The sequence below is a fragment of the Colletotrichum spaethianum genome, assembly GCF_022836535.1.
Source record: "Colletotrichum spaethianum MAFF 239500 DNA, contig01, whole genome shotgun sequence".
In the NCBI taxonomy this organism is placed as follows: Eukaryota; Fungi; Ascomycota; class Sordariomycetes; order Glomerellales; family Glomerellaceae; genus Colletotrichum; species Colletotrichum spaethianum.
Genome location: NW_026054771.1, coordinates 2,390,442 through 2,417,159, shown reverse-complemented (window position 1 = coordinate 2,417,159; position 26,718 = coordinate 2,390,442). Strand labels below are relative to the sequence as shown.

General features: G+C 51.2%; 6 protein-coding genes across 6 annotated transcripts; 2 read left to right on the top strand and 4 right to left on the bottom strand.

Moving 5' to 3' along the window:
- Positions 1–1,974: 1,974 nt before the first annotated feature.
- ColSpa_00657 (uncharacterized protein) lies at positions 1,975–2,998 on the top strand (the record flags this gene model as incomplete). The annotated part of the gene is made up of 2 exons (XM_049266869.1): positions 1,975–2,031; positions 2,084–2,998. 2 exons carry the CDS (start codon positions 1,975–1,977, stop codon positions 2,996–2,998), a joined length of 972 nt encoding a protein of 323 aa, XP_049122826.1.
- A 7,139-nt stretch (positions 2,999–10,137) lies between these two features.
- ColSpa_00656 (antigenic thaumatin-like protein ARB_01932) lies at positions 10,138–10,599 on the bottom strand (the record flags this gene model as incomplete). The annotated part of the gene is made up of 1 exon (XM_049266868.1): positions 10,138–10,599. The coding sequence occupies one exon, from the start codon at positions 10,597–10,599 to the stop codon at positions 10,138–10,140; it is 462 nt and encodes a 153-aa protein (XP_049122825.1).
- Positions 10,600–12,008: 1,409 nt separating this feature from the next.
- On the bottom strand, positions 12,009–12,694 carry ColSpa_00655 (cutinase gene palindrome-binding protein; the record flags this gene model as incomplete). Its single annotated transcript, XM_049266867.1, has 2 exons — positions 12,009–12,482; positions 12,617–12,694. 2 exons carry the CDS (start codon positions 12,692–12,694, stop codon positions 12,009–12,011), a joined length of 552 nt encoding a protein of 183 aa, XP_049122824.1.
- Positions 12,695–14,327: 1,633 nt separating this feature from the next.
- ColSpa_00654 (putative feruloyl esterase) lies at positions 14,328–16,078 on the bottom strand (the record flags this gene model as incomplete). Its single annotated transcript, XM_049266866.1, has 2 exons — positions 14,328–15,577; positions 15,646–16,078. The coding sequence occupies 2 exons, from the start codon at positions 16,076–16,078 to the stop codon at positions 14,328–14,330; spliced, it is 1,683 nt and encodes a 560-aa protein (XP_049122823.1).
- Positions 16,079–20,734: 4,656 nt separating this feature from the next.
- ColSpa_00653 (uncharacterized protein) lies at positions 20,735–21,148 on the top strand (the record flags this gene model as incomplete). Its single annotated transcript, XM_049266865.1, has 2 exons — positions 20,735–20,861; positions 21,087–21,148. 2 exons carry the CDS (start codon positions 20,735–20,737, stop codon positions 21,146–21,148), a joined length of 189 nt encoding a protein of 62 aa, XP_049122822.1.
- A 1,052-nt stretch (positions 21,149–22,200) lies between these two features.
- On the bottom strand, positions 22,201–24,995 carry ColSpa_00652 (uncharacterized protein; the record flags this gene model as incomplete). Its single annotated transcript, XM_049266864.1, is given in 3 exon segments — positions 22,201–24,618; positions 24,630–24,797; positions 24,924–24,995. 3 exon segments carry the CDS (start codon positions 24,993–24,995, stop codon positions 22,201–22,203), a joined length of 2,658 nt encoding a protein of 885 aa, XP_049122821.1.
- Positions 24,996–26,718: the final 1,723 nt, after the last annotated feature.

Here is a 26,718-nt window from a genome sequence, read left to right as displayed (position 1 = left end):
GACGGCAGATTTGACAAGATGTGTATGACCATGCAAGCTTTGTTACTGCTGTTGCTCCAGACAATTTACGAGTCTACAAACGCTTGCAGCCTCTTACACAACAGACTGAGACTGCAGACGTACATGCCTTTAGTTTGGCTATTCCACTTTTCACGCAACTGTACCTGGAACTTTCACGCCTGTTGCTATTCTAAGAGTAGATAGACTCCCATGGGGGCCAGACAGAGGGACGTTCTACCAAGCGTTATCAGACGACAGAGAGCCGTAATTGGCCGTGTGGAAACCAAGTATACCTCTGTTTGCAAAATGCTAAGACTTTGGGTTCGTACAGCTACAAACAGAAGGCTTCGGAGTCAGCCGCCTGCTTGGTAGATTGCTATCCCAACTGGTGCAGCTGTCGAATCGCAGGCAACGTTCGTCTTGTCCATAGAATGCTGGTCGGAGGAACGCACCATATCAATTCTTCCAGACTAACTCCATGAAACGAGTGGAATTTCTGATCTGTCAGCATCCTCTTGAAACGAAACACCACTAGGACGCTCGGTCGAAGATTCGGCTCAGGAGGAGGGGGCAAACTAGCTGCTTCAGAAAATGTGAAACGCTTTGGCTTCCCATCCATAGAAAACCGGCCATTGGGCATAGTCAAAGAAACATGCGCTCCAGGATTTGGTTGGAAGCTGTCACACAATGACAGCGTGCACGGCTTCGTCGCAAAATGCGTTAAGAGGGCCGTTATACAAACATAAGGCACGCCTCTCTGGCTGGAAACCGCCTCGGTTTCCTGTGAAGGCGGCACGGCCAAAACAGTAATGGCTAGCTATTTAAAGATCAGTTCATCGAGATTTTCCGTGCTTCTCACGGTTCTGTGTATTGCCAAACCAAAATATGGAGGTGTCCATGGGTTGTCAACAGAAGCTAATCAAGCGCACTGGCCTCACATCATGCACTGTTGGGCTCGGACACCCGTGCTCAAGCACACGGGTATCATCCTTCCCAACATTTGAAGACACGCTTTAGAGACTAGCAATCATACTGTCCCGGTCCAGATTGGTCCAGATAAATCTTATCACATGACTTGAAAGACATTTAATCCTGATCGTGGTCTGTGTCTGAGCTTTCAAAATAAGATCTGCCGGTCTTTCCCTTAACACCCTGGAGGCAGTAAGCTCAAAAGTTTACTCAAGTCAGCGACAGGGTCTGCCCTTCATGTTTCCCATTTCTTCGGCCCGTTCCCATTATTTTTCACCTTTGGCATCCGTTTGATCCGTGATCTGTCCATACCCCGCAGCTTTACAATCACAGTCTCTTACAACAATGGTTTATACAGGCAAGCCTTCAGGTGGTTGCAAGTTGTGCAGAATAAGGAAGGTCAAATGCGACGAGGCCAAACCGTTCTGCCTAAGATGCACTAAGTCAAAGAGAAACTGCCCCGGATATGGGCCAGTCGTTCGCGATCAACAGAAGGTATCTGCAGAGAAGCTCAAAAAGTTGAGGCAGGCCAGCTCGGATAGCACCAGCTCGACAAATTCATCGGTATCGCTCAATTCCGGATCATCCGGAGATTATTACGACAAGACGGCATCATGGACCGCATCACAGACAACATCACTGAGTGCTCCCAGGCGAAATTCCTCACCATTCAGAATCGGCGATCAGGAAGGCGACTTGATCGAGTGTTTCAAAAACGTACCCGGTGGTCTGCTGAATCCACTCGACGAGCAGGCGTCTTGTCTGTTCCTATCCGAGTTCGTTAACGTGCCCGTGATACCAACTGCACGCGGCTACTACAGTTTTCTACCTCGCTATCTTGGGCGTGGAGAAATCTCGGTATGCCTTTCGTTGGCGTTCAAAGCAACATCAATGGCAGCTTTGGCAATGCGACAGTCCAAAGGCCTGAGAGGCCCTGCTCTGATACGGGCTCAAGAACATCATGTCAGTGCTTTGAGAGCAGTGGGTCAAGCAATTGCAGACCCGATGGAGGTTGATAATGATCAAACACTCGGGGCAGTACTCATGCTTGCTTTTTATGAGGTAAGTATCCTATATGTGACAGTATCTATAATCTTTATGCTGATGATAGCAGACCTTGATGTCCAAAGACTCCATGAAAGAGTACATAAGCCATATCAAAGGAGCCGCCAAAATTGTCCAGATGCGTGGTCAAAAATGTCTTCAGACGGACGAGGGCCGGGAAATGTTCTCCATGACACGCAACCAATGCCTGTCGATACAAAACCTCTTCAAAGATGCGGAGTTATCTGGGTATTCATGGCTGTTGTACAACGAAGCAGTCCAACGCTCAAATCGCGCCACAGTCGATATCAACCTCATTTGCAGCCAGGTACAGCAGAACGTTGACTCCCTCATAGCCAAGGCACATCATCCGGGGCCTGAAGCTGTTGAAAAAATGCTCGAATTGCTGGAAAAATGCAGAAAACTCGAGTATGAGCTCAGCCAGCTTCGAGCTAATCCAAACCCACAGTGGAAGGTTGAGGTTGCAGAATGGGTATTCGATCGGACCGACGAAGAGCTCGACACGGAGCCTACATTTGAGGGCCAAGTCTACAAGTTTTTCAACCTTCCCATGGCTGTTCTCCACATAGTTACGTGGTGTTCTCACTTGAACCTTATTACGACAATGATCCGCTGCAGCTCATGGCTGGCGTCAGCTGGAAGAGAAGGTCTAGATGATTTCGAGGAGTATGAAAAGCTTGCTTGTTCAGCGAGCGCTCGTATCGACGATATTGTGTCCGGAGTTCCATACTTTTGCAGCTGGAACGGATACGGAGTCATTGTGTCACAATTCCCTTGTGGCACAACCAAGCCAGATGATCCACTGAAGGGAGAGGCTGGGCTTATTGTCATGTGGCCGATTGCTATGGCAATGAAGAGCGATTTCGCCACGCCAAGGCAGAGACGATACCTAAGGGGCCGCCTTCGTTACATTGCGGATGTATCTGGTATCAGCCAGGCTCGTTATTTCATAAATGAAGTGTAGAGTGTTTCACGGTTCAAATCAGGAGGAGCTATTACTATTCGTGCATGCCGGAAGAATAAGCTGAGCATGACCTGCACTGTGCTTCTGGAGATACCATTGCAGCGGCAGTTATTAGACTGGCGCATTAAGACACCGATAGTTTGATTTTTAGACAATGACCCTGAATCTAGTAGTGTTCAAGGGACGTCGCTTTTCGCCATCTTCATACAGGGCATGACAGGTACTGCAAAGTCACACCTTGCTATAAGTAAGTACGATGTGTTGAAAGTGATTAGAGAAATAAAGATTTGAAGGCAATTACCGCTAAACTAACCAAAGCCAAAAGCGCAAGCCCCGTTTAACATTTGCGTACAACACCTCTACGCTCATCTAACCTTCCTATGTACCAGGCTTCTACTTGTACTAAATCGAAGATCTCAGGGCGTCTATCCTGACATGGATTTTACTAAAAATAGACAAGGACACCACTAGATAAGCTCGCTGAAGGTTTGGCTACGAGTGACATGTCATTTTGTGATAAACCAGCTTTGAGCATAGTTTGATGTAAGTCTCAGTGGCATGAGTTTCTCATACACCTTCCAATGCGATCATGCATTGTCTTTTGAACCGGTACGATATCAAATGGACGTTAGAAATTGAGGTCAATCTCTAATGAGAAACAGAGCTATAACTTAGTACTGCCTAAATGTAAAGACATCGACAGGGCCCGGTAGCTCATTCTTTATCTTTGGTAGTACCTGGGAGTAATGTTTGTTCCTGCGGTTGCTGCGACATGCAACGACTCCACAACTTTGCAATATTGGTTTTCTGAAAATAAAAGGTATATATCACTCACCTCCCGAAAGCTGTGAAAGGCCGTGTAATAAATGATACGTGCCGCTGATGCTGAGACAAAAATGAAGAAGCTCTTGAATAAGTTCCACCATTTGCCACTCGCCCGGTACGTGTGGTAAACAACCATTCACATAAACGATACCTTTCAGAGGAGCTCGCTAAGAACAACATTAGAACCCTTGAGCTCTCGAATCCATTCTTGGTTAACTTTTCTCTGCAATCTAACCTCTTTCGTCCTCGACTACCTGCCTCTGGAGGTTTCACCTCGTCACTTTCAGTGTCGTCTTGCGTTTCGGGCTTGATTGATGGGACCCAAGCGCTGAAAATGTCTAAAGTTGGACTTTGCAGGTAAGTCATAGACACAACAAGGTCCAGATTGGGACATTGTCTAGTGTTGAGAGCTCGTGCACTATCACATCATTCATTGGACGACGGGTCCAAGCCCAGTGTACCCGTTTCTCATGAGGATGACGACCCTGTTATATCATGATCTTTTGTGGAAACGTGTGACTTGGATTCAAAACGCACGACGTGTTTTGGTTATCGAACGGAAGAAGATGGATTCCATTTATGGCCGCAAGCCCTAACGCATGTTAATGCGTTTACTTATCCTCCCCGGATCTTGTTTTTTGCTACAGAAACCGTGCTTACCGTTGCACCATCTAGATTGCAGGGATATGTAATACTCGTCGTCAAGGAGGTGACTTTACCCCAACGATTTAAGGAGAGATTCCAGATATGTCTCCAATATCACCAGGGGACAGAAGTGCCAGCAGAGCAGTTAGTGTCGCTAGACTGTGGGTGATCGAAGCATATACGGAAGTACTCATGTCTGCAATATCTGACTACACTTGCCTTCAAAAATAGCTTGAAAGTCAGCTGAAAGTATCTAGTAGTTCATATTTATCCAAGTATGACAGATGTTTCTAAAAGCCGAAGCAATTCCATGAGAGCAAATCAGACGCGGTGTCAAAGCACAACATACAATCGATAACAGTCCACACTTGTATGGATGCAATACTGACTGTAGAAAACCTTCATCCAGTCAGTATGCCATTGACTTCCTGTCTGTAAACCGACCCTTGCCAAACTTTTTCCGAATAGAAACACATCCAACATACACGTGGCCTCCTATTTGTTTTTCAACGTTTTGTCCGAAAACATAAAATAGGATTGATCGCTGCGACCGAGAGTCCATTACTTACAAATTAGTACCTAAATTAAATTTAACAGATCCCTAACAAGCTAACGATGCTGATGTTGGAAAGATTGGTGGAGAAGAAAAAGACGTCCATTCCTTTCTGTTGGGATAAAATGGCTGGTCCACCGTCCGTCGAACACTCCTAATGACAACGTCATTAAAAATGTGTGCTCAAGAGTAAAGGGCACACTATGCCAGGCACCAAGAGTTTACCAGTCACGCCTACATCACTCAGCATTGAAGCCGGAGATGCATCCACAGCGACATACGATGTGCGCTTTCCAGCCAAGGCACGATACTTACGTGAGCCAAGGGCCTGTCTTGGCGGCCTTAAACCAGTAAAATCCGAGAATACTTAGGTACAAGTTTGCTGAGAATGATTTGGAGCTGTTTAGCCAAGCGCATACACAGCAACCCACTAAGCCAGCCATGAGATCAAACCTGCGCTCATCAAAAGATATCCAGACCGCGAAGCAGGCTTGGTGCTTCGAGCCCGCTTGTTGTGGTTCATAGAGTTGAGGTTAGACACAGTGCTCTCTCAAAGCATGAGTTGAAACACTTTCGGAGCCATAATCGTATTATCCTCGTTTTTCCATCAGGGCATAGACTTGTAGTAAACGAAACAAGCGCAAAAAAATTGGTTGCAGACGCTGTAAATTGGTCATTAACTGCTTATGGCCCACCATCTCTAGGCTGAGAAAGGACTTATCGCTGAGAGCCTGCCGTACGCAGTAAGGTCATGAGTTTGAAAGTGGCTTGTATTCTCTAAGTGTGTTTCACCGCAAGGCCGCTTATAAAGTCAGGGGTCGCTGACAAAGCCGGGCGAGGTCGCGTGGAAAGAAAGGCGGTCTATCTAGGCAGAATCGACTTACACCATGAGGGTATCGTAACAGAAGTTTCTATCATGTATTATCTCTTCCAACGTTTAGTACCATTTTTGGACCTCCAGAATACTCTGAATATGCCGAATGAAATTGTAGGGTATCAAAAGTAAAAAAACGCTTTAAAATTACAACCAAACTCCTGTGAAGCAACTCTAATACCAAAACCGGAAACTTTCTGGGGCTGAGTCGTCTAGTGCGGGCGAGTCTTTCGGATGAACACTCTGGTCTTGAAAAGTTAAGTATGGTTGTAGTTGTGTGCATGTTGTCTTGCATGCATAAGCGCTGACAGTACAAGCCCGGATTATCAAGCTCGGTTTTTGAGTTGGGTTTGGTGGTGTCCTGCACCACTGTCTGGCACTTGTGTATCAGCGGACGTTGGCGTCGGTTTCTTTTCGTCGTTCTTTGGTACGGGATATCTTTAAATATGGAAGATCTCCTGATCTTTTCCAGGAGTTAGCTTCTTGTGTTTAATCTAGACTTTGTCTCAAGAGCAACTCTTCTTACGTTCATTAGGTGCGCTGTACTCATCTACCGATGGTTGATCCAGTAGATGAATCCACCGACCCCGAAAATGCAGGTTCCCGCTGTAGGCTATAGATCAGCAAAAACCGCGTCGGAGCAACCGCGCTGCGCTGGTGCAAACAAACTTACCGACAGCTAACGTCTCCAGCACGGTGTGGTCGACGCTCCTCTTCATCAACTCATGGCCAACCTCGACAACTCCCGCCTGGATAAGCCGTGCATCGAGGACAGGCATGATGATCAGTTGTAAGAATGATTGCACGTGGTGGCGACAATGAGAGAGCTAAGCGGGAAAGACGTAAAAGTTCGAGGATCACCGGGATCAACAGTTTGGACCTTTGGGGCAGATGAACTAAAACAATCTGTGGCTCTGAGTGCCATATATGAAGCAAATCTGACTGGGTCGACCGCCTCGCCATTCCACATCTTATGGCTAGCAGACGCGGCGGTGGGGCCGGGACGCCAAGAGATCCGAAGCGTCCGAAGCGCGCGTCTGGGTCTGTATGGCCATTCCCAGACACGTGGGCTTGGGAATCGGATCATGTCATCTCATTTTGGTTTCAAAAGGGGGCAATGAATGCAGTAAATTGCGTTATCAAGTGTGGGAGCCGGTCCCATCGAGTAAGGTATTTCGGGGCCACCCTTAGACGGGCTGGGCCGATCAAAAAAATCCACTCATCTGGCATCTGCGAATTCCATCTTTGATTTGCGGATCTGCGAACCATCTTTGACCAATCCAAGACGACCGAATCCAAAGGGCTGGATGTGATTGCTGTCATCCATGATGACTGAGACGTGTATTCTTTGTATTTCAATCCTCGCATTTCCAGGACGCGCAAGCCTTGCTGTTGAAATTTTGCTGCGAGTATTACCTGGTTATGGTGATTCTACGACTTATTGGTGACTCGGACTTGAAGTGAGTCCATTCTGAGGCGAGAACACTGTGGGCCATGGTTTCAGCCTCCTGAAACCAGGAGGATCTGCGAGGTCACATAAATCCCTGCTTCACTGAAGGCCACGTCGGTGCCTCTACGCAATCCGTTCGTTAGCCGCAGCTGTTTATTAGATGAAGGAGACCCACCGTTCCAAGCTGGCTAAAAGCCCCTTCCATCGATCATATAAACCCCCTGCAAGTTATAACGGAAGCCGAGACGACTTGCATCAGTCATATGCCTTGGTAGATTGCTCGTCTTGAGCCAGGCACCCACAATAAAACCCCGAAGATGCGAGAGTGTCGCATGCATGAGAAAACTTCATTGTTGGAGCCAAGAATCGAATGTGTGCTTGGCAGGTGTGATTTCTATGCGATTATGGGCCGCTGTATCATGGCCAAGATCTTGGCCTCTAGGTTCATCGATGCGGCCACGCCGGCAATAAAAGGCCAGAGCACCTCGTGAGTTTGTCGGAGACTTTGAAAGTCTTCCCGATTAAGCCCTTTCTCACATGGTAAGTGTTGAAAAAGGAGTTTTGCTGAAAGCGCTGTGTCCAGCAGCTATCCGGGTTGAGTCGCCAACTTCAGCGACCTGCGCCAGAGTCCAACTCCTCCCGGTCTCAGCCTGGGTCCAGCCCCTCTAGGTCGGTAATTCACGGGAACAATGCCGAGGTATCGTTTAAATTGATTTGCTGCTGCAATCAGCTGTGTAACCAGCTGGGCGGCTACAGACCTTAAACATGACTCCACATCAGAGGCCGAGGATGGCAGCTCTATCGTGACTAGGAGCCAACAGTGTACATGTGCCATTTCCTTCTGCGATAACGCTAGAATATCAACACCGCAGATAACCTGATGCACGCCCCGGGACTTACAAGTACATTGATTTATGACTTTCATACCCACGTTCTGTGCAAGTTAAGGCCCAGCAGAGACACAAATTAAACCTTGATCCTTACTTTATTAAAACAGATGTGCCTGCAGACAACCATTGTATGGTGGAAGCTAATACAACGTGAATACGACGGTTTGCAGGCATAAAAGCTTCCCATTCTACTTTACTTTATGAAATGATGCTTTTGAAAATGCAATACCAGATTCGAACAGGGGCCTCTTAAGTCTACATGTTCTTTAGAGTACCTATGAGATACTGGCTTAGACCGAAACAACACAGAACCTAAGTGTGATATCATGGTTGGTATTTGGTTATTCGAAAGGGTGGGCCAGGCGATGGGAACTACTCACACCAGCCCTATTCAAACCCACAGTCACCGTTGAGCTTTCTCGTTACATCCGCTGAGGACGCAAGTGGTTTATATCTCACTGTTCCTGCACCTGATAAAGAATAAATTTCGGGAAACGTTCCTCGCTTATCGGTGCCTTCACTCTGCGCAGACGTTACTCTCCAAAACACCTCGAGGAATACAATGGCAGATCCTTGACGCAGGGTTTATGACGTGTCGACTTACTTTCGCACCCACACAAGCATTACAGACTACCTAGCAGTAACGGCAAAGGGCAGAAGCTGCAAAATGGAGCGCGGCGAAATTTGAAAGGACATGTCAGTGTCAGGGGAAATGACACCCAGTTTCTCAATGAACATCAGGATATGGAGAATTATATAATAGTTTATGGCATGTGGTAGTAGGAACGTGAAGACTCCAAAGAATTTATCACAGAAAGCTAGTGCACACATACTATACAGTTGAGTATGCAGATGATGCATACCGGCTAGCGGCCTGAAGGTCTCGGGCTAATCGCCACCCGACTCTCAGCACTACAGATCGTAACAATTGGCACTTTCAACGAGTTGCACACATTTCACATTCGTACTACTTGGTGAAAACTCGAGATTTCTGTTTGATTACAATTCAAAAAAGCAAACAGAGCAACGTGTATCCTCATCTGGAAGGAATAATCCGGCAAAGCATGGCTTAAATTGCATCAAGGGGCTGTTTCACTAGTAACAATTCAGATTGTCCCTTGCCGACATTTGGCCAAATCCGAACATGATCACTGACAAGGAATGATATTGCGAGTGCGTCCTCAGTTACAATGTCTAAGTCCTGCAATAGGCTATTCAAGACGGATCCGATAGCCTTTGAATAGGGTTTGTTAGTTTGCAGACGTCTGGCGAATCGCCGACTAAGGCAATGCTATTTTCGGCTGTCCGTCAGAATCAGGTCATGGAAATGACAATGCACAGCACCAATGCGAATTGAGTTGTCTTGAAGCAAAGACCATGACGAGCGATGACAGATTCAAATGGGTGATGACACTACAGAACGACTTACAGATTCGACATCCTGAGCTAGTGTTCTTGTCTATTGCAACGATTGTATTTACACCAGAACAGCAACATTCATCCGATCTTGGTCCAAAGACTAGCAGAAATTGACACCACATAATAGCTGATTCAATATTGAAAACTTGTCAATATACGCATCTTCGCCGTCTTCCTTGCCACAAAGGCTAAGTAGGTTTGACACCCCAAGGTTTTATTCAATGTCTTTTTCTGAATCAGGCTACAGCGAATCTTTCTATCTATGGGAAACTATTCATTTGTGCTGTAATGCAGAGGAAAAGGTCAAGGAAAGTGGAACACGACACGTTAGAGTTCATCAACTAGCATTGGGCATGGCTGCCAAGTACATCTGCTCGCACAATTTAAGATCCGATCCTGACGTCGAAACACCAGTGGTCAAATTCCTGTGCGATCTTACTAGTCCCAATTCCCAGTTTTTAACACCAGACAACAACTTCACCCTCAAGCACAGAGCGTCAGGACAACATCCTGATCCGCCGTGCAGACCTTGACCTGACTGCCCCCGGGACTGACACCGCCCTCCCAAACAATGGCTGGACAACTCGCCTCCCGACTCGCGACAACGACCTTGCTCCCTTTGAACCCGTCCCCGAAGACGGTGCTCAAATCATACCATACGCCGCTGTTATCCAGGTTGTACGCGAACACAAGCTGCGGCGCGCCCGTGTACAGGCCGTCGCGCGCGCTCGTCACCTTCAGCGCGCGGCCGCCCGTGGCGGGGTCCCGGGAAAAGGTCTCGGCGTAGGAGCCGCCATTAGGAGCCAGGGGCCCCGCGGCGAGGACAGAGCCGCCGACGGACCAGACGGAGACTTCGGCGATGCAGTTGTTGACGACGATGGCCTTGCCGAGGGCTGCGATGGGGGTTGCTGCGGCGAGGACTGGGAGGAGGGTCTTGAGCTGCATCTTGAGGCGGTTTCTTGTTGGTCAAGTAGTTGGGGCAATGTGACTTGTGCGGTATAGTTGTTTTGGCCGTGAGAGGTGGATATTGAGACTTTGATGGTTGAGTGATGACTGCTATATCATGGGGACAGTAATTGCCCAGGCTCCTCCTCGACTTATATACCCATCCGTGGGCTGTCTTTCCATCCTGCATGCCACTGAACCCATCGCACGTCTCCCGCAGTAACAATGTCCATCGGGCGACGGCGCAAGACCAAGACGTCCAAATACGAGCGTGGATCGACGATTGTCACGATACTTCCCAATTGGGTCGTGAGCAGGCGATGCAAAAGCTCGCCCGGTGGGACCCGGGAATCACCTTCAGCCTGGCGATCACTTCACGCCCGTGAGATAGACTACGCACCAAAACTGTCTCGATGGAGAGACAATGTGACGATGCTACGATGCGCAGGACGAACACGAACACATGCTCGGCAGAGTAAAGCCATTGATGACGGCGGATGGGATCGTCAAAGTGAATAGTAGGGGAGGTGTGATCATGAGGTTAAGACACGAACGGGAATACGAGATTTCCAATGCTGCCTGGCAGCTGCATGCGACATCAGCTACCGAACGGCGAACCAGTGGCATCGTCGCTGGTCCCGAGGATGGGGCCCCGATGGGCTGACATGGAGGGGGACTGATCTCCCGTGTACTTTCCCCGCATCCTCGGCGCGGCTCCTCGGGGGACGCCTGGAGCTGTGCCGCTGGTCAATTGCCTGCTAGTTCCGGTCCATCCGCACCGCCGTAACCGTAAGAGGGGGCGAGGAACTAGCGCCGGGCGGGATGGGCATTCTGTCTTTGTCGGTCAGAGGAGCATCCTGCGTTGTGTTGGATGCGGACGGTGATACTCGGACAAGTCGACATCATAGGTCAGACAGAGATTAGCCCTTTGTGTAGCCTGACGACAATGTGCCGTCCATGTTGGGAGACATCGCTCAGCGCAGCACGAGCCGACTAGCGGCGGGGCTCGGTGGCAGGAGACTGCTCGTCTTGGCTGAGCAAAGCGGCGCGAACATGTCAATCGAGGTTGCAGTACAGAGGTGACAGTGACTTAGAAGATTGAACGGGTTCGATTCTTGTCGGGTATATTCATGATCTGCCATTTCATCTGCGCCAAACACCAGCCCAAACAACAATGCTCCCCCCCCCTCCCAAAAAATCAGAAAAATCCGTGCCCCCCTTTGCGGCGCGTTGGGTATCCTTGCCTAAAAGCAGTGTCCAGCGCCATTCTTTTTCAGCTCCTCATCTCGGTGCCGCGAACCGAGCAGTAGATCAATCTGGAATAATTCCTTCGTACGTTCGTATCATATGTCCATCGACTCGCGGAAAAGTGGTTAGAAGGGTAAAAAAAATAAAAAACAAGAAAATATTCAAGAAAGTTTGTGCGACCCAAAGGTAGGCATCGTCGACTCCTCCTTCTTGCGCTCTCTCTTGGCGTATATCAACCCGCAGACGTTGCATAGCGTGCTGGGGCCGTCCGGACCGGGCCGCCACTCGGGGGTGTCGACGCGGTGGCACTTGTGACACGAGAACTCGACTTTGCGTCGGCCCCGGCGGCCAGGGGGCTGAGATGCGCGATCGGGCGCATCGTTCTTGAAGGCGACTTGCCGCTGGCTGCTCTCTCCGAGCTTCCGCCTATGCGCATTCGGGTCATCCTTTCTGAGGGACCTGATCTCGCTGATGTCACGGGCGATGCTATGTGAAAGCCGCGACATGGCACGGAGGTCATCGTCGGTGGGCAAGGGGTGCTCGGTTGTGGTCTCGTAACCGCCGGCGGGACCAGGGCCGTTGTAGCCAGAGAAATTCTCGGTTAAACGAAGCAACTGCTTCGCGCCATGGCGAATCTGTGCAAGCCAAGTCGGATGTTAGACCAGGGGACGAAAAAAGGATGATGACATGTGCAAGATGCATTGAGGTGGAAAGGATGGGTCGGGATGGGTTGTGCGATAAGGAGGTAGATAAGAGATTGGGAATAGACGTACGCGCTGATGGCTCTCGCCTTGCCTGAGATGATTCCACGATAGCCTCGTTGGAGACCCTGGGTCTTCTTGTCCATCGTTACTGGTATCGCCGTGCGACTCGGTCGGGTTAGTCGCGGTCAAGAGACGGGTGGCGGCGGGGGACGACTCGGATCTCGGGATGGAAGCGGATCGTGGACTGGAGGGGCCGGAAGGCATCAAACGAACCGGTGGCCTGGAGGCCGATCCAAGGCAACGGCTCGCACGTGGGCAAAGCACGGTGGAGGACGGGATTCCCGCGAGGGCCCTCGGGCTACAAAGGGCGGGCGACGAATGGAATTGGCGCGTTAGGTCCGGAGGGATCGAAGGAGGTCCGTCGACGCAGAGATCGATCGTACGGACGGCGGCGGTGGTGGTAGCGGCAGCGTCGATGACGACAAGGTCAGCGACGGCGGCGGCAGCGGGTGGTGGGCGGCACACTGCGCACGCACACACTGGGAGCGGCAGCGGCAGCGGGACACAGGGTTCGAAGAGGTGAGCGACCAGGGATATTGCAAAGACCTTCCGATCGATGGTGTTGACTCTCGATCTTCAGACATGGAACGTGAAATCGGGATCGAGATGGGGGGGTTGTTAAGAGGAAAGTTGCCGTAGCCTGAGCTCGGGGAGAGGGGGCGAATTGTCCCGTCCAGTCTTTTGCGACCAAGCCACAGCATGGGATTTGTTAAGCTGGGCTAGGCGGGAACAGGAATGGCAGTGGATGGCAAAGATGCGAAAGTCAGGTCAGCACAGAAAGTGGGGACGGACAGAGTGGGGCTGGACCCTGAAAACTCGGTCCCAGTGCACTGCAGGTCTCCAGTCGCTAAGGTAGGAGAGGCCGGTGCGCCCGCAGCCGCCAATGGGGATCTGGCAGAAGACGAGAAGGGCAAGACGTGGGAAATGGGGGGAAGGACCAAGAGTCATTGAGAGTTATTAGTCACCGTACATACCGCGGTGGGAACCGCCATTGGGGGCTCAAGGGAGCCCGCGACCTCAAACCCCCAATGGGCGCCGCTCAAAGGAGAACGTGTGGGGGCGATATTGCTCACCCGTGGCGAGGCGACATCGACATGGCAGCATGAGAAGAAGGTAGCGGAATGCAAACAAACAGATAGAAAAAGGGGGAAATGGAGCAAATGTGCCGCACAGGGAGGGACAACAGTTCAACGCCTGTCCAGGCGAACAAGGCACAAATCTCATGAGCCCAATCAATGTCCATCTCATCTCATCCGCCCGGGACTCTGGTTTCCAGCTCGACAAATCAACGATTCTCCTGTTACGTTCTTCTGCAGGTGTCGAGGACCCTTGGCTAGTACAAAGATCTTATGTAATCCCGACTCCGCTGGATAAGGTGGGGACCGGACACGGCGGTAGCAGCCACTCACCTTTGGCGGAGGAAACTCCGACTGCTGTAGGAGGAATCACCGGAGTTGCCCACACTGCTCTCCGGCGAATCATGTAAATTGGTTCGCCAATCTCGTCAATTCTCGGAACCCAAAGTGTCTCCTCTCGCTCCTCTGGACTGTACATAGTGTGATACTGTAAAGCTGTTGATTCTCTTTTGTCTACCTGGCGATCTTGCCCGTCACCGGCTCCTCCTATTGGCCCCAACTACCCGGAATTGTTCCCTGCTTTTGCCTCTCCGTCCCTGACACCGCTACACCCCACGGACTAGCCTCGACAGTCCGTGATCTACAGCTCGTCTCGATCCCACTTGCGTCCTTCTGGCTGCTTCTCGCAGCTCCACGACTCCCTTTTGTCCTTATCGCCACCGTTGAAACGGACTGCCGAGGGATACGCGCACAGCGGCCTCGTCGGTGCCTCGCTCTCGTTGCGCCCGCTGACCTTGAACCCATCCAGCACCTCCGGCACTCTTCCGTCCTCGACCCAGGCCCGCAGAGTGTCGAGCCCCTTGAGCGGGTAGAACGTGCCGTTGAGCCCGTAGCAGTGGAACACGCCGGGCGCTTCGTAGTGGCGATAGTACCCGGCGGCTCCCGTGTCCGCCTCAAGCACCCGGTCGTAGTAGTCCCTCGACGTCCGCATCGTAACGCACTCGTCAGATAGCCCGTGCCAGCTAATCATCTTCTTTCCTAGCCGCTTGAACTCCGACAGGTCTGGGTTGTTGCCCCCGATAATGCCCTCGTACTCCTTCCGGCTAATTTGATACGCCGCCTCCAGATCGGCGAGGCTCATCTTGCCCACGTCGTAGCCCCGGTTCTTGTACACGAGGTTTCGGATCCACTCCACCGACATCTTGAAGGGCTGCCCAGAGCACGCTTGCCCCGGGACGCTGCAGTTGGTGTTGCCCAGGCCGAAACGGCCCGTGAAGGGCGCGCCCACGGGGTATCCCTTGGCCAGCCAAAGGGGCTTGCCGTCTGCGCCGTGCGGGCCCCGCCAGATTTCCCGCGCAATCTCGGCCGTCTCCGCCGACATGGTCATCTTCATGTTTCCGCAGTCGAGTTCCTTCCCGACAACGCTGGCGGGGTCGAAGGTGCATCTGTCGGGGTCCGCAATGATGCCGTCCTTGACCCCGTCCAGCTCGTCACAGGCGTCGATGGCGAGCTGGGTGATGAAAATCATCTCGCAGATGTGCGGGTAGACCTTTTTCTGGTTCATCACGAACTGCGGCCAGTACGTGCTGATGATCAGGCTCGGCTGGTTCACGGCCGGCGCCCCGGAAAGAATGCCGTCGTAGTCGGCGGGGTACCGCTGCGCTTCGATAATACCCTGCCGGCCGCCCGTCGAGCACCCGCTCCAGTAAGAGTACTTGGGCGTCTTCGAGTAATACTGGGCCACGATGGACTTGGCGATGATGGTCATGTCGTGCACCGACACGTGTGCGTAGTTGACGAGCAGTCGCTCGTTGATCGTGCCGTCGCTCTTGAGCGCCCACGGCGCCTGCTCCCACGTCTTGTCGTCATGCCCGGCGTCCGTCGAGCTCGCTGTGCAACGCGTCAGCCTCGTCAATAATGGAAGGGAAAGGGACGCAAGAGCAAAGGTCAGAACATACTTGCATAGCCCTGCGCCAACGTTGCAACGACTTTCTCACTACCAAACTGCCCGGCCGAGTAACCCCCTCCGCCGACGCCCACGAACCGCTCGTTCCAACTTTCTGCAGGCGGCAGCCACACCTGCACCCGCGTCACGTCGTCGAAGCCCGTGTGGACATACTTGACCGTGACGTTACAGAAGCTGACACCGCCCGACGATGGGATGGCTGCGCGACCCTCCGGCGTCTGCGGCTTGAACGTCAGGTCTCTGACCTCAGCCGCCGTCACGCTGACGAGGTCTGCCCCCTCGAGCTCTGTGGGGAATCTGAACGTGTCGGCGGAGCACGGATTGGCGACTGTCGAGGTGGTGGTTTTGGTTGCCGCGGCGCCTTGGGCCGGCGGCGCCCAGTTTACTAGGCGCAGCGCCGGGAGAAGCGTCAAGAGACTCTTCATGATGTGTGATGTCAGCTTCGACTAAGCTTGACGGGAACCCTCGATGGAAACAATCTCAACGGTCTCCTGTAACAGATGTCGAGGTCATTAAATCCAAACCAGATTTGTAGGTGGTTGGGGGTGGGAGGCGGTGCGCTGGCTCGACGTGTATGTGCTCAGACCTCGATTGTGACACAGGGCAGAACACGTCGGGTTGATGCGTCACAAAGATTTTTGCTCAGGCGGAATCTCGGAGAAGTCCAAGGTCCCGCCGCATGAGAAAAAGAAAGGGTCGTGAAAGCTTTATTAAGGGGTCCGCAACAAAGCCGGCGACGGCCTCGATGGCTGAAATGCGAAATGCCATGGAAATGAATTGTGCGTTGGCAATGCGAATGGGTCAGTTGGTTTTAATTACAGGTTGTACTCCGCGACACTAATTCTGGTCACATGCGAACCGTTATGCTAGGCTTTGAGATTTAAAAAAGCGCCAGGCAGGTGGCGGCTGAGTTGGCAAGTGTCAAATGATGAGACTAGAGGTGACTTATATTATCTCGACTTGCATGCGTAGCAGCCCGTTGTGCAGGAAACCGTTTCGGCTCTGAATGACCTGCCCAGATTACGCGCCTCGGCCGTTGATTTTCCAGTCGCATTGAAGCGTATGGAAGTGGGCAATGAGACTGAGTCGAGCGGGAGGTAGACCGGGCCATTCGATCAGTGTTAGCACGCACGCGCATGATGAGCCAGGTGGCAATGAGGTCGAAGTTTGTTGATCGCTTGCCACCCCATGTACCTAGATCTCGTTCAAGAACACTGCAATCTGATCTTCTAAACCGGATGACGGCTTGCATGAACCGTTCGGTCCCATGCGGACGTTTAATCGATCCTGCCAGGCACGCAAGTTGACAAGTGTTGATGCCACTCAACGATTTCAGAAACGTTCGAGTCCATAATGGAGGCGGGCGAAATGCTCGCTATGAGATGCATGGGAACTTTGAGGCCTGAAAAAGTTGACCAAATAGTCTGTCGGTCTGGCAGAAGCCGCCGATGCATTTTCATGCCAAGTCTTTGTGTTGTGTTGCCTTTCTCGTTAATGTGGAGCTTTGGCCAGCTCTTTATGTTTCGTTGGAAGTGTGACTCGATACGACGTGTGGCGACTGAATCTAGGCAGTGTAGAAGAGTCGAGTGTGTATTTAAGTTGGACGATGCGAAACTTGCGCAGTAACACCTCCTCTGACTTGAGTGACTTTTGATCTTGATATTTGTTTGTTTGGTAGGTTAGATAAGAGTCACTAAAACAGGACACTGCGCGACAACTATCTTTGCTGTCTGCAGGTGACATACAGCATATTTAGCTGGTTGATAGGTGGCCGTTTTGGTAATAACAAAGAGCTGGTAGAGCTCCGGCACGATATCAATACAGCCTTACCTGGCCAAACTGATGAATGACTGACTGCGAAGCCCTGCTATCACTAAGGAGAGCAGGATGAAACCTTAATTAGAAGTCATATTGGTCATTCCGAAACGAAACATGCGCCTTATGCTTGAAGCTAATGATTTAAAATGTAATGAAATTGTTCATGCGATGCTAATAAAAGTGATCGCTTTGTCGATTTTGAAGAGGATTCTACATAGTGAAACTCGCGAACATCTGGTTCTGCTATACAATATCGCAGCAAGCGAAGGAAAGAAGAGGCTATAAGTTATCGTTTGCAGTTGCAGATTGAGATGGCAAAGTTAATTTTGTCATTGAGACCATTTTTATTCCATTCTTTGCTTTTATTGACCATCTTGTGAAAGCTCTGTGGACCGTTTCTGTGGCCTAAGTCCTACTTGCCGTGCTCCGAAGCCCACCAGACCGGGTGGGGCCGTTCACACGGCGCAGGCTCCGCAATAAAGAACCTCTGCCGGACCGGTAACCAACTTCGCTGTGTGTGCTAGATGAGGCAGATCGCACAAAGGTTTCCGGAACCTTTGTTCGTCTACAAACCTCGTTCAAAATTCTCCATGCCCCGTCTGGTCTGGTCTATTCCATCACCAGATCGACCAGAGAGTTTAGCCCTCTTCCAAGCCCTCCCTCCCTTCCCACACAATCTCTCTTCCCTTTTTCATTGTCGAAATTCAAACATCGTTCTCTAATCCAAAACGGCTCTGGATACTCCTACTGGAGGGCCATTTCTCTCACAGAGTACATCAGGGAAGCCTTCCACTATCCACCCAAGAACACCTTCGCCACTCACATCCTACATTTCTTCGTCCAGTCGGATCTATCCAAGCAGAAAACGAGCCATCTTCCCGTCGCAGGTCTTTTATTCCACTACACCCATGTGGCTTACCCTTCATGCTCGAGCTTCTCCACAAACAGACTCGCTACCCAATTCTTAATCTCTATTTCGGCTCTCGTTTGCTTCGCTTCTTCACCTTAAACTTTGCAGAAGAAGTTCATCCAACAGCCCGGCTGCCACTTCCCACCGCACGTCGCACTTGGCATCGCTCTTCCAATAGCGGTAAGCATTTTCAGTGTTTCTTTTAATCGCCAAATTGCGGTCATTGCCTAACTTCCTCTTCATTATGAGAGACATTCGTGACGTGGTTCTTCTGACGCCTACGTCACTAAGCAGAAACACTTTTTTTCTTCATGCCCTTGTCTGTTTCAAGCCTCTTCTTCAAGCTATTTGGAGTCTGAATTTTCTCTCCATCATATTCCGTCATCACGATAACCTATTCCTTGCTTCCAACGGCCAATCTGCAGTATTCGTCCCGACTGAGTTCAGTCATTGTCAAAACATTGACTCATCGCACGGTAACCCCCGATTTCTCTGATGTCCTACTTACGTCGTCTTTTTTGACGTGCTCCGCTCTTCCCTTGAAGACTGAGTATTTCAAATTTCCGAGACTTCGCGTCGGCCAACGATATCTTGTTACCTATTTCCCCAGAGCTTCTCTATTTTTCATCACACTCGCCCCTCTGCTGGACCACCGGCTAACTTGTCACCATCCTCACAGATCTCAGGCTCTTAAAAGCGCTCCGATCTCTCAACCAATCTGTCTTGCCACGCTTTGGACGAGAAAGGTGAGCTTTCCCTTCTTCACGATCTTCACGAATCCAGTTTCACGATACCTTCAAGATGCCTTCTGCTCGTATGATGATACATTCTACACTTTTTGAGACATCACGTCCCTGAGCAATTGTGTGCAGATGATCTTATCGAGATTCTCTCCTCTCCCTCTAATGCTCCTACCCCCAAACTCATAATGAATCCGTTCGCTAACATCTCTTCATCTTCACAGGACTCACCCATCCGCAGGCGCCTCGACACGAAACAAAAACTTTGCTGTCGACGTCGCATCACTCGAGGTGAGTTCAACGTCCGTAAAAGATAAATTGACTAGATCTCATTTTAGCACTTCCCCTACCCACATTACGTGGTTTATCATATACTCACTACACAGTCACTCCATCTGCTAATCATTCGTCACCTCAGAACAAATAGGTTTGTCGAAGCTTGGCCAATAGCGGGTGTATTGTATTCCAACGCCTAGGCCACTTGTGGTGAGTAACAACTCTCTATCTGCCTCCCTTCTTGCGGTGCTATCATGGCACCGATGGACTACCATGATGACAAAATCTTCGCAAGACTTTTGAGACCCCAAGTCCTTGATTTTCTACGCATCCTTTGTTTGCGTCAAGCCTCTTCTCTCCTATTTCTGTTCTTCTTTTCGTCATTGAGGAGTCTTTTGCTAATATATGGAACAACCCGCAGGGCACGTTTTCTGTCAATACCACCGACCGAAGAAGCATCATCATTTCTGTAGCCCAAGTGTCTTTGGTAAGTCATAATCCTCCTCCCGTCAAACTCCAACGTTGTCTTTCGTGGCGTCGTTTGCCTCACATGATGACCAAATTTTGCAAGACTTCTGAGACCGCGTGTCCTTGAATTTATTCCTGTGTCCGTCTGATTCGAATCCCTTTTCTACCCGCTTCTTTGCATTGCTTACACCGTAACTTTCAATGCGCTCGCTGACGTTTTCTTACTGCATCAGTACTTGCATTCTGTGCTAGTTTGTTACTAAAACACCCACCACTTCTCCTGAAGTCTTAATCCTGCGCAGTGAGTCCTCTCGCCTTACACTCGTCTAAAGAGCCTCATCCTCACTGGGTAAGTTCCCGATTCACAATCAACATTTCTTATTTCATAGTCGCCTCCACAGCACTACGGCAGCTCTACATGATGATGAATGTGTTGCTCGAAATCCGAGACGCAAGTCCTTGAGAGACTTCCATCAATGTTCTGATAGAGTCTTGTCTTTTTCCCCCCTGGCCTACGATATTTAATATGTCATCGGTACCTTTGGTCAGCCGCTAACTTCACCTTATTTACCAGAATCTGCACTGCAAACTCTTGCTTGCAACCCCACATCGTTTTGCGGTAAGCATCTTCCTCTTCACTCCATCTACGCCACATACACGACATCACCAGCTCTCCATGATGACCAAACCTCTCGCTTGCACCGAAACTACGCGTCTATGAGCGACCAAACTTGCAGTAGATCTGAACTAAGCTCGGTTTTCCGCTTTCAGTGTCTTTGTCCCAAAATTCAGTAGAAGCTTCACTAACCTCCCACTTATTACCAGATCTCGCACATCTACAACTACCAAACCCCAGCCGAGCACCAAGCATGTCTGGCGACAACGATCTCTGGAATAATGTCGGATCTATCATGGATACCGCCCCCGTTACTCTGTCCGACATGTACGGCATGTTCCATGATGCCGTCACAAAGCATTGCCAGGAGACTGGCGAGAGTACGTGATTCCTTCCTTATCCCACCACTGCTAGTTCCCATTTTCCTGCATCATGACGAAAACACACTCCATCATAGACGACCTCTTCGTTATAATGACACGGGCCGTCACAACCTTTAGATACCTACAATCGCTATTCGGCTGATGATATCTCTCCTACTTCCTCCTTCACACATGCCTCCACGGAGATAAGAGGCTGCTAACTGACCTCGTACTCAATCACAGTCATCACCTACACCTATGTTAATGTCATTAAGGCCTACGTTGACTGGTTGATGTGTAAGTAATCGTTTTCTCATTCGTTATACCTCTCTCAGCCTTCCCAATCTCCAACCACATAGGGCTTGTGTTTTCCTTGCGGAAGCAACGCATGATGGCAAAATTCAACGGTAATCATTACGAAAGAAGAAACCTTCTCAAGTGTTCCTCTCATTAGTCTACACTCCATCTACAATCCACTGCTATTTGCTTACTGCTTTTCCTTGCTCTTCTCCTCTCCCTCTATTATCGAACTCTGGACCAACGCTGACCTCGACTGGTCAATAGGGTGGAGAGAGTGCGTCTTTGCTCGCCTGAATGGCCAGCCGCTGCCCCCTTCCCCGAGGAGTGAACACTGTTAGATTCCCAACTCTGGAAAGGAGGCTGAAGGAGAAGGGAAGCCCGCATGTTACATGGTGGATAGTCTACCGAGGAATTCGGATGTAGGCAGTATGTCTCGTTCTGGTGCCCATCGTGACTCTGGAGTCTTCCTTCTAGCTTCGCGTCCCCACCAGCCTTTGGTAGCTTAATGTGTTTCGACTTGATCCGGAACTAACCACCCTCCCCAAGGTTTAAGGCTTATCATCGGTTCGCGAGGTCATCCGTCATCTTGTTGGACTCACCAAGTTGAGTTGGTGTTGATGAAACAGCGTTTGGTCGTTGTGTAACGGAGAGAGACTGGCATCAATTGTGGTTGCCTTGACACCACTTAAGTAAACTAGCTTAGAAATGGGCACACATGAGCTCATTTTCCAACGCAAACCATTCTTGAACGCACAAACTCCCATATACTGGATTGTTAAAGATTTTTCTTTTGGCTTTTTTCCCCATCATGCACTTGATCTCTTGGCTTTTCAGGGAACATAAAACCTTTCTAAATTTTGGCCGCATGATGGCAGGCCTCTTCTAAATTATGTACACATACTACAATCTTACAATGAACATGCTTGACATGACCCACGTTCATATTCTTTGTCGTCAGAATTTTTTTCCCTTCAATTTTAACTTTAACCACAATACTTGCATTGTGAGATGACTCTCAATCAACTTAATAGCCCATACACTTTTAACGTGAAGACAGTTAAAGGAGGGCAGCAATAACGACACCGGCAGCCGCGGCGAGCATACCGGAGCTGAGGTGATCAGCCGCGTTTCCGCTGACCAGAACGGGGGTAGAAGTGGTCTTGGTGGGAGCAGCGACGGGCGTAGTGGCAGCGGGAGAAGAGCCAGTGGGAGAAGTGCTCTCAGGAGGAGCAGGGCGACTGCTAGTAGGAGGTACAGGATGAGTCTCTGCCGAAGAAGCTGGCTGGTCGCTGGCAGGCTGGGAGCTAGCTAGGGGCCCGGTGTCAGAGCTTGCGGGGGGTGCAGGATGAGTCTCTGCCGAAGAAGCTGGCTGGTCGCTGGCAGGAGGAGCGGGATAAGTCCCTGGGGGAGGTGCAGGCTGAGATTTGGCCGGGGGCGCAGGTTGAGAGCTTGCAGGGGGGGCAGGATGAGTCTCCACCGAAGGAGCTAGCTGGCTGCTCGCAGGAGATGCAGGATGAGTCTCCAGCGGAGAAACGGGTTGGGTAGCCGGAGGCGATGCAGGCTGGGAGCTAGCTAGGGGCCCGGTGTCAGAGCTTGCGGGGGGTGCAGTATGAGTCTCTGCCGAAGAAGCTGGTTGACTGTTGGCAGGAGGAGCGGGATGAGTTCCTGGGGGAGGTGCAGGCTGGAAGCTTGCAAGAGGGGCAGGATTAGTCTCTGGCGAAGGAGTGCCGACAGGCGGCGCGGGGGGGTTGCTGCTGGGAACAGAGAGAATCGTAGTGAAGGTGTAAGGCATGCTCTCAGTTACAGGGCAAATGGTTGTCGAGACCGGGATCGTCTCAGTAGTGATGCGAGGAGTGTTGACACAGTTGGTGGTATTGCCATGGCAAGCAGACACGGTGTGGACCTTGGTGGTGTAGATGATCGAGGTAGTCCAAGACGTTGGCTGGGGGACGGCGGGCGTGGACACAGCGTCTGTGGACTCCTCAGAGACAGGGCACACAGTCGTGGAAATAGCAATTATCTTGGTCGTGACGTGGGGTCGGTCGGGGCAGTCGGGGACCGAGGGTGGGCAACTGGTGACGGTCTCAACACGAGTCTTGTAGATAGTCGAAGTGGTCATCCTGGTCGTTGGGATAACGGGAACCGGCTGGGTAGGCTCTCCAACCACAGGGCAGACGGTGGTTGAGATAGCAATCGTCAGGGTAGTGGTGATGGGACTGTAAGGGCAATCGGCGACGGTAGGAGGACATAGGGTCAAGGTCTCGACGCGTGTGGTGTAGACAGTTGAGGTGGTGAGCTCAATGGTGCTGATCTCGGTGAAAAGAGGCTTCTCGGTCATGGTGATGATTCCGTTGCCACTGTTAACTGCGGCAGATGTAGTGACGCCTTCAATCGGCACGGCGGTGCTGCCAACGACAGTTGAGGTGGTTGCCTTCAAAGTTCCAAGAGGGCTGGTTGAGTGTTCCTCGATGCTGCTGGCAATGGGAGCAGCGCTTGCATCGGAGGTGACTGGTGTACTGTTGGTAATAGAAGAAGTGCTCGTTTTGGAGGTGGCCGCTGTGCTGCTCAGAGCGGAAGAAGTGCTCGTCTTGGAGGTGGATAGTATACTAGTAGAGGTCTCCTCGATACTGCTGGCAATGGGAGCGGCGCTCGCATCGGAGGTGGTTGGTGTGCTGTTGGTAAGATAGGAAGTGCTCGTCGTGAAGGTGGTCGTTGTGCTAGTAAAGGTCTCCTTTGTGCTGCTGGTCGAGACGACCACACTCGTGGAGGGGGAAGTCGTGACCGAAGGCGTCGTGATAGAGGAAGACACGGACGAGGAAGTCGTGGATGAGGAAATTGTTGATGGTGAGGTTGTGGACGAGGACGTTGTGGATGAGGAGGTTGTGGACAATGAGGTTGTGGACGAGGATGTTGGGGATGTGGAAGTTGTGGATGAGGAGGTTGTGGACAAGGAAGTCGTTGATGAGGACGTCGTGGACGACGAGGTTGTGGATGAGGAGGTTGTGGATGAGGGCGTCGGGATGAGGAGGTTGTAGATGAGGAGGTTGTGGACGAGGAGGTTGTGGACGAGGATGTCAGGGATGAAGAGATTGTGGACGAGGAGATTGTAGACGAGGAGATTGTGGACGAGGATGTTGTGAATGAGGACGTCGTGGACGAGGACGTAGTGGATGAGGAGGTGGTAGATGAGGGCGTCGGGGATGAGGAGGTTGTGGATGAGGAGGTTGTGGATGAGGAGGTTGTGGACGAGGACGTCAGGGATGAAGAGATTGTGGACGAGGAGATTGTAGACGAGGAGATTGTGGACGAGGATGTTGTGGATGAGGATGTTGTGGACGAGGACGTCGTGGCTGAGGACGTTGTGGATGAGAAAGTTGTGGACGACGAAGTTATGCTGACGGTAGTCGAGGTGGCCGTTGTGCTGGTAGTCCACGGGGTAGAACTGCTCGTAGTGGTGGAGACGGTGTTGGTCAAGCTGTAGGTAACGCAAGAGCAGGCAGAGGAAATGGCTTTGATATCGCCTTCGCAGTTGTTGAAGTCGGTGGGTACAGCCGCGGCAGCGGTGGTTGTTCCGTGCAAGAATTCAACACAGAAGACTTTGGCCTCCTTCTCAAAACGCTCGTCAATGAGGTTACGGTAGCAGTTGTCTTCCTCCTAAGGAATGTTAGTCAACCGTTCTCGGTTTGGAAGGGTCCGGTGACATGATCCATCTCGGCATATAAGGCATGAGTAGAGAGGCGAAGAAGACGGAGGTGAATGTCGCAGAGTGGAGAAACATACGCAAAAGGGGTACTGATTGGCGTTGACGGACGCCAGGGCAATGGCGCCCAGTCCTACGTAAAGGCCGCGCATGTCGATTATGGTTGTTCTTTTGAAACTGAATGGCCGTGACTATGAAATTCGAGTAGCTGCTTTGAAGCGAGGGGACAATTTACTCGTAGTGACCGTGGGTGAGGAGAGGAGGGAAGGAAACAGGAACCGCGATCTTGGTAGAGCGAGGCAGGCTTTATCAGAAGACGACGACAGCGAGGCGTATTGGCGGTCGATGGTTGCTGGTCGGGTCGGAGGGCCGCGGAAGTGATGAAGCCTCCATCTAATTATCCGCCCATCTATACACCGACCCCATCCCATCAGGGCGGGCGGGAAACCCTAGAGAATACGAGCTGGAGCCGTAGTTGGGACATGGTTTGGCTGTCTCCTCGTAGCGTGTTTGTCACCCATCACCGATGCCTCTTCCTAGTCAACCCGGAAGCTCAGGTACCCCATCCTGATGCAGGCAAGGTAGTGGTAGTGTGCATGTTGGCAGGCTAGGTTGTATCATGGAATTAGTAGCACGTACCGGAAGGTTGTGACAGCAATCTAGTAACGAGCTCGGGAACACTCACACCAAACGGTACGTTTCGACTCTCAGCCGGTGACCGGTCAACCGTTCGGAGGCTTGTCAGGCTCGGAAGCGACCAGTGTAGACGGTGACGTCCCTCCGCCCGCACGTACCGGTGCTTAGTGTTGTGGCTGGTCGCGGCTTCATGGCTCCCGGGAGATAGTCCATAAAAAAAAAAAAACATTAGCAGACTAGCAGTGGGGGCGCGATCAACCAGGAGAGAGAAAGCCTTATGGAGGACCGGCGATGACGGGAGTACATGTCGGCGGTTGCAGAGCGGTGGCCTAATCGCGCGCCGGTGATTTCACCAGGGGGGGAGAGTGGGTGGCCAACACCGCGGCGAATGAGTAGTTGGAAGACACCCTGAGGATCGTCAAGTATGGCAAGTAGTGGAGCTCGTAGTCCTTTTTTGGCGTCCGAAACTGCGTCTCTTACCTATGGTAGATTAGGTCCATCGAGACATCGTTGGAGAGCCTTGTCTTCTTTTGTTGCTACGGTCGGTCATTGGGCTGATGTTTCAACGATTCCAGGTGGCGCACCCACGACCGGGGGGGTCCCGACCAGAGCGGGTCACGAAAAAGGACGGTGGGGATGTCTATGAAAGCCTCTTTGCTCTGCTTGTTTGCTCTTCCAACGGGAACTGCGCCAAAAATCCCCCAACTTTACACACAAGAGGAAAGGAGGGGGAAAAAAAAACCAAAAGGCCGTCCCTACCCCTGCTTAGCGACGCTCTCGTTAGCGTACTTTCCCAGGGGTTGCCCAGCCTGTCGAACAATCGACACGCCGGATCGAAGCCGCTAGGCTAGATCGAGACGATGGAGTGTAGGGCATCGCCAGCTTCATTCAGTGGGCTGTCCGCTGCCTTCGCTGGGCAACTGCGAGTTTAGTTCGAAGGGCAAGTGCGGGCGGACGCCGGTGATGGTGCTGGTGCAAGTGTGAAGCAGAGGCAAGGTACGGTCGGCCAAGGCGGGAAGGAGAATGTCACTGACGGAGTGACGACGGGAAAGAACCGAGTAAGCCATGAATCAATCCATCGTTGTTACCTGACATCTTCATGCATCGGTACGTACTATCACGCATCATCTGCTGTCTCTCTCTCTCTCCAATGGCAAGCGTAGCAACCTGCCGCTAACGGCCAGCCGACGAGTCCTTGGACCTTTTGCCCAGCCGCCTTCGATTCGGTCGGTGTCCTGC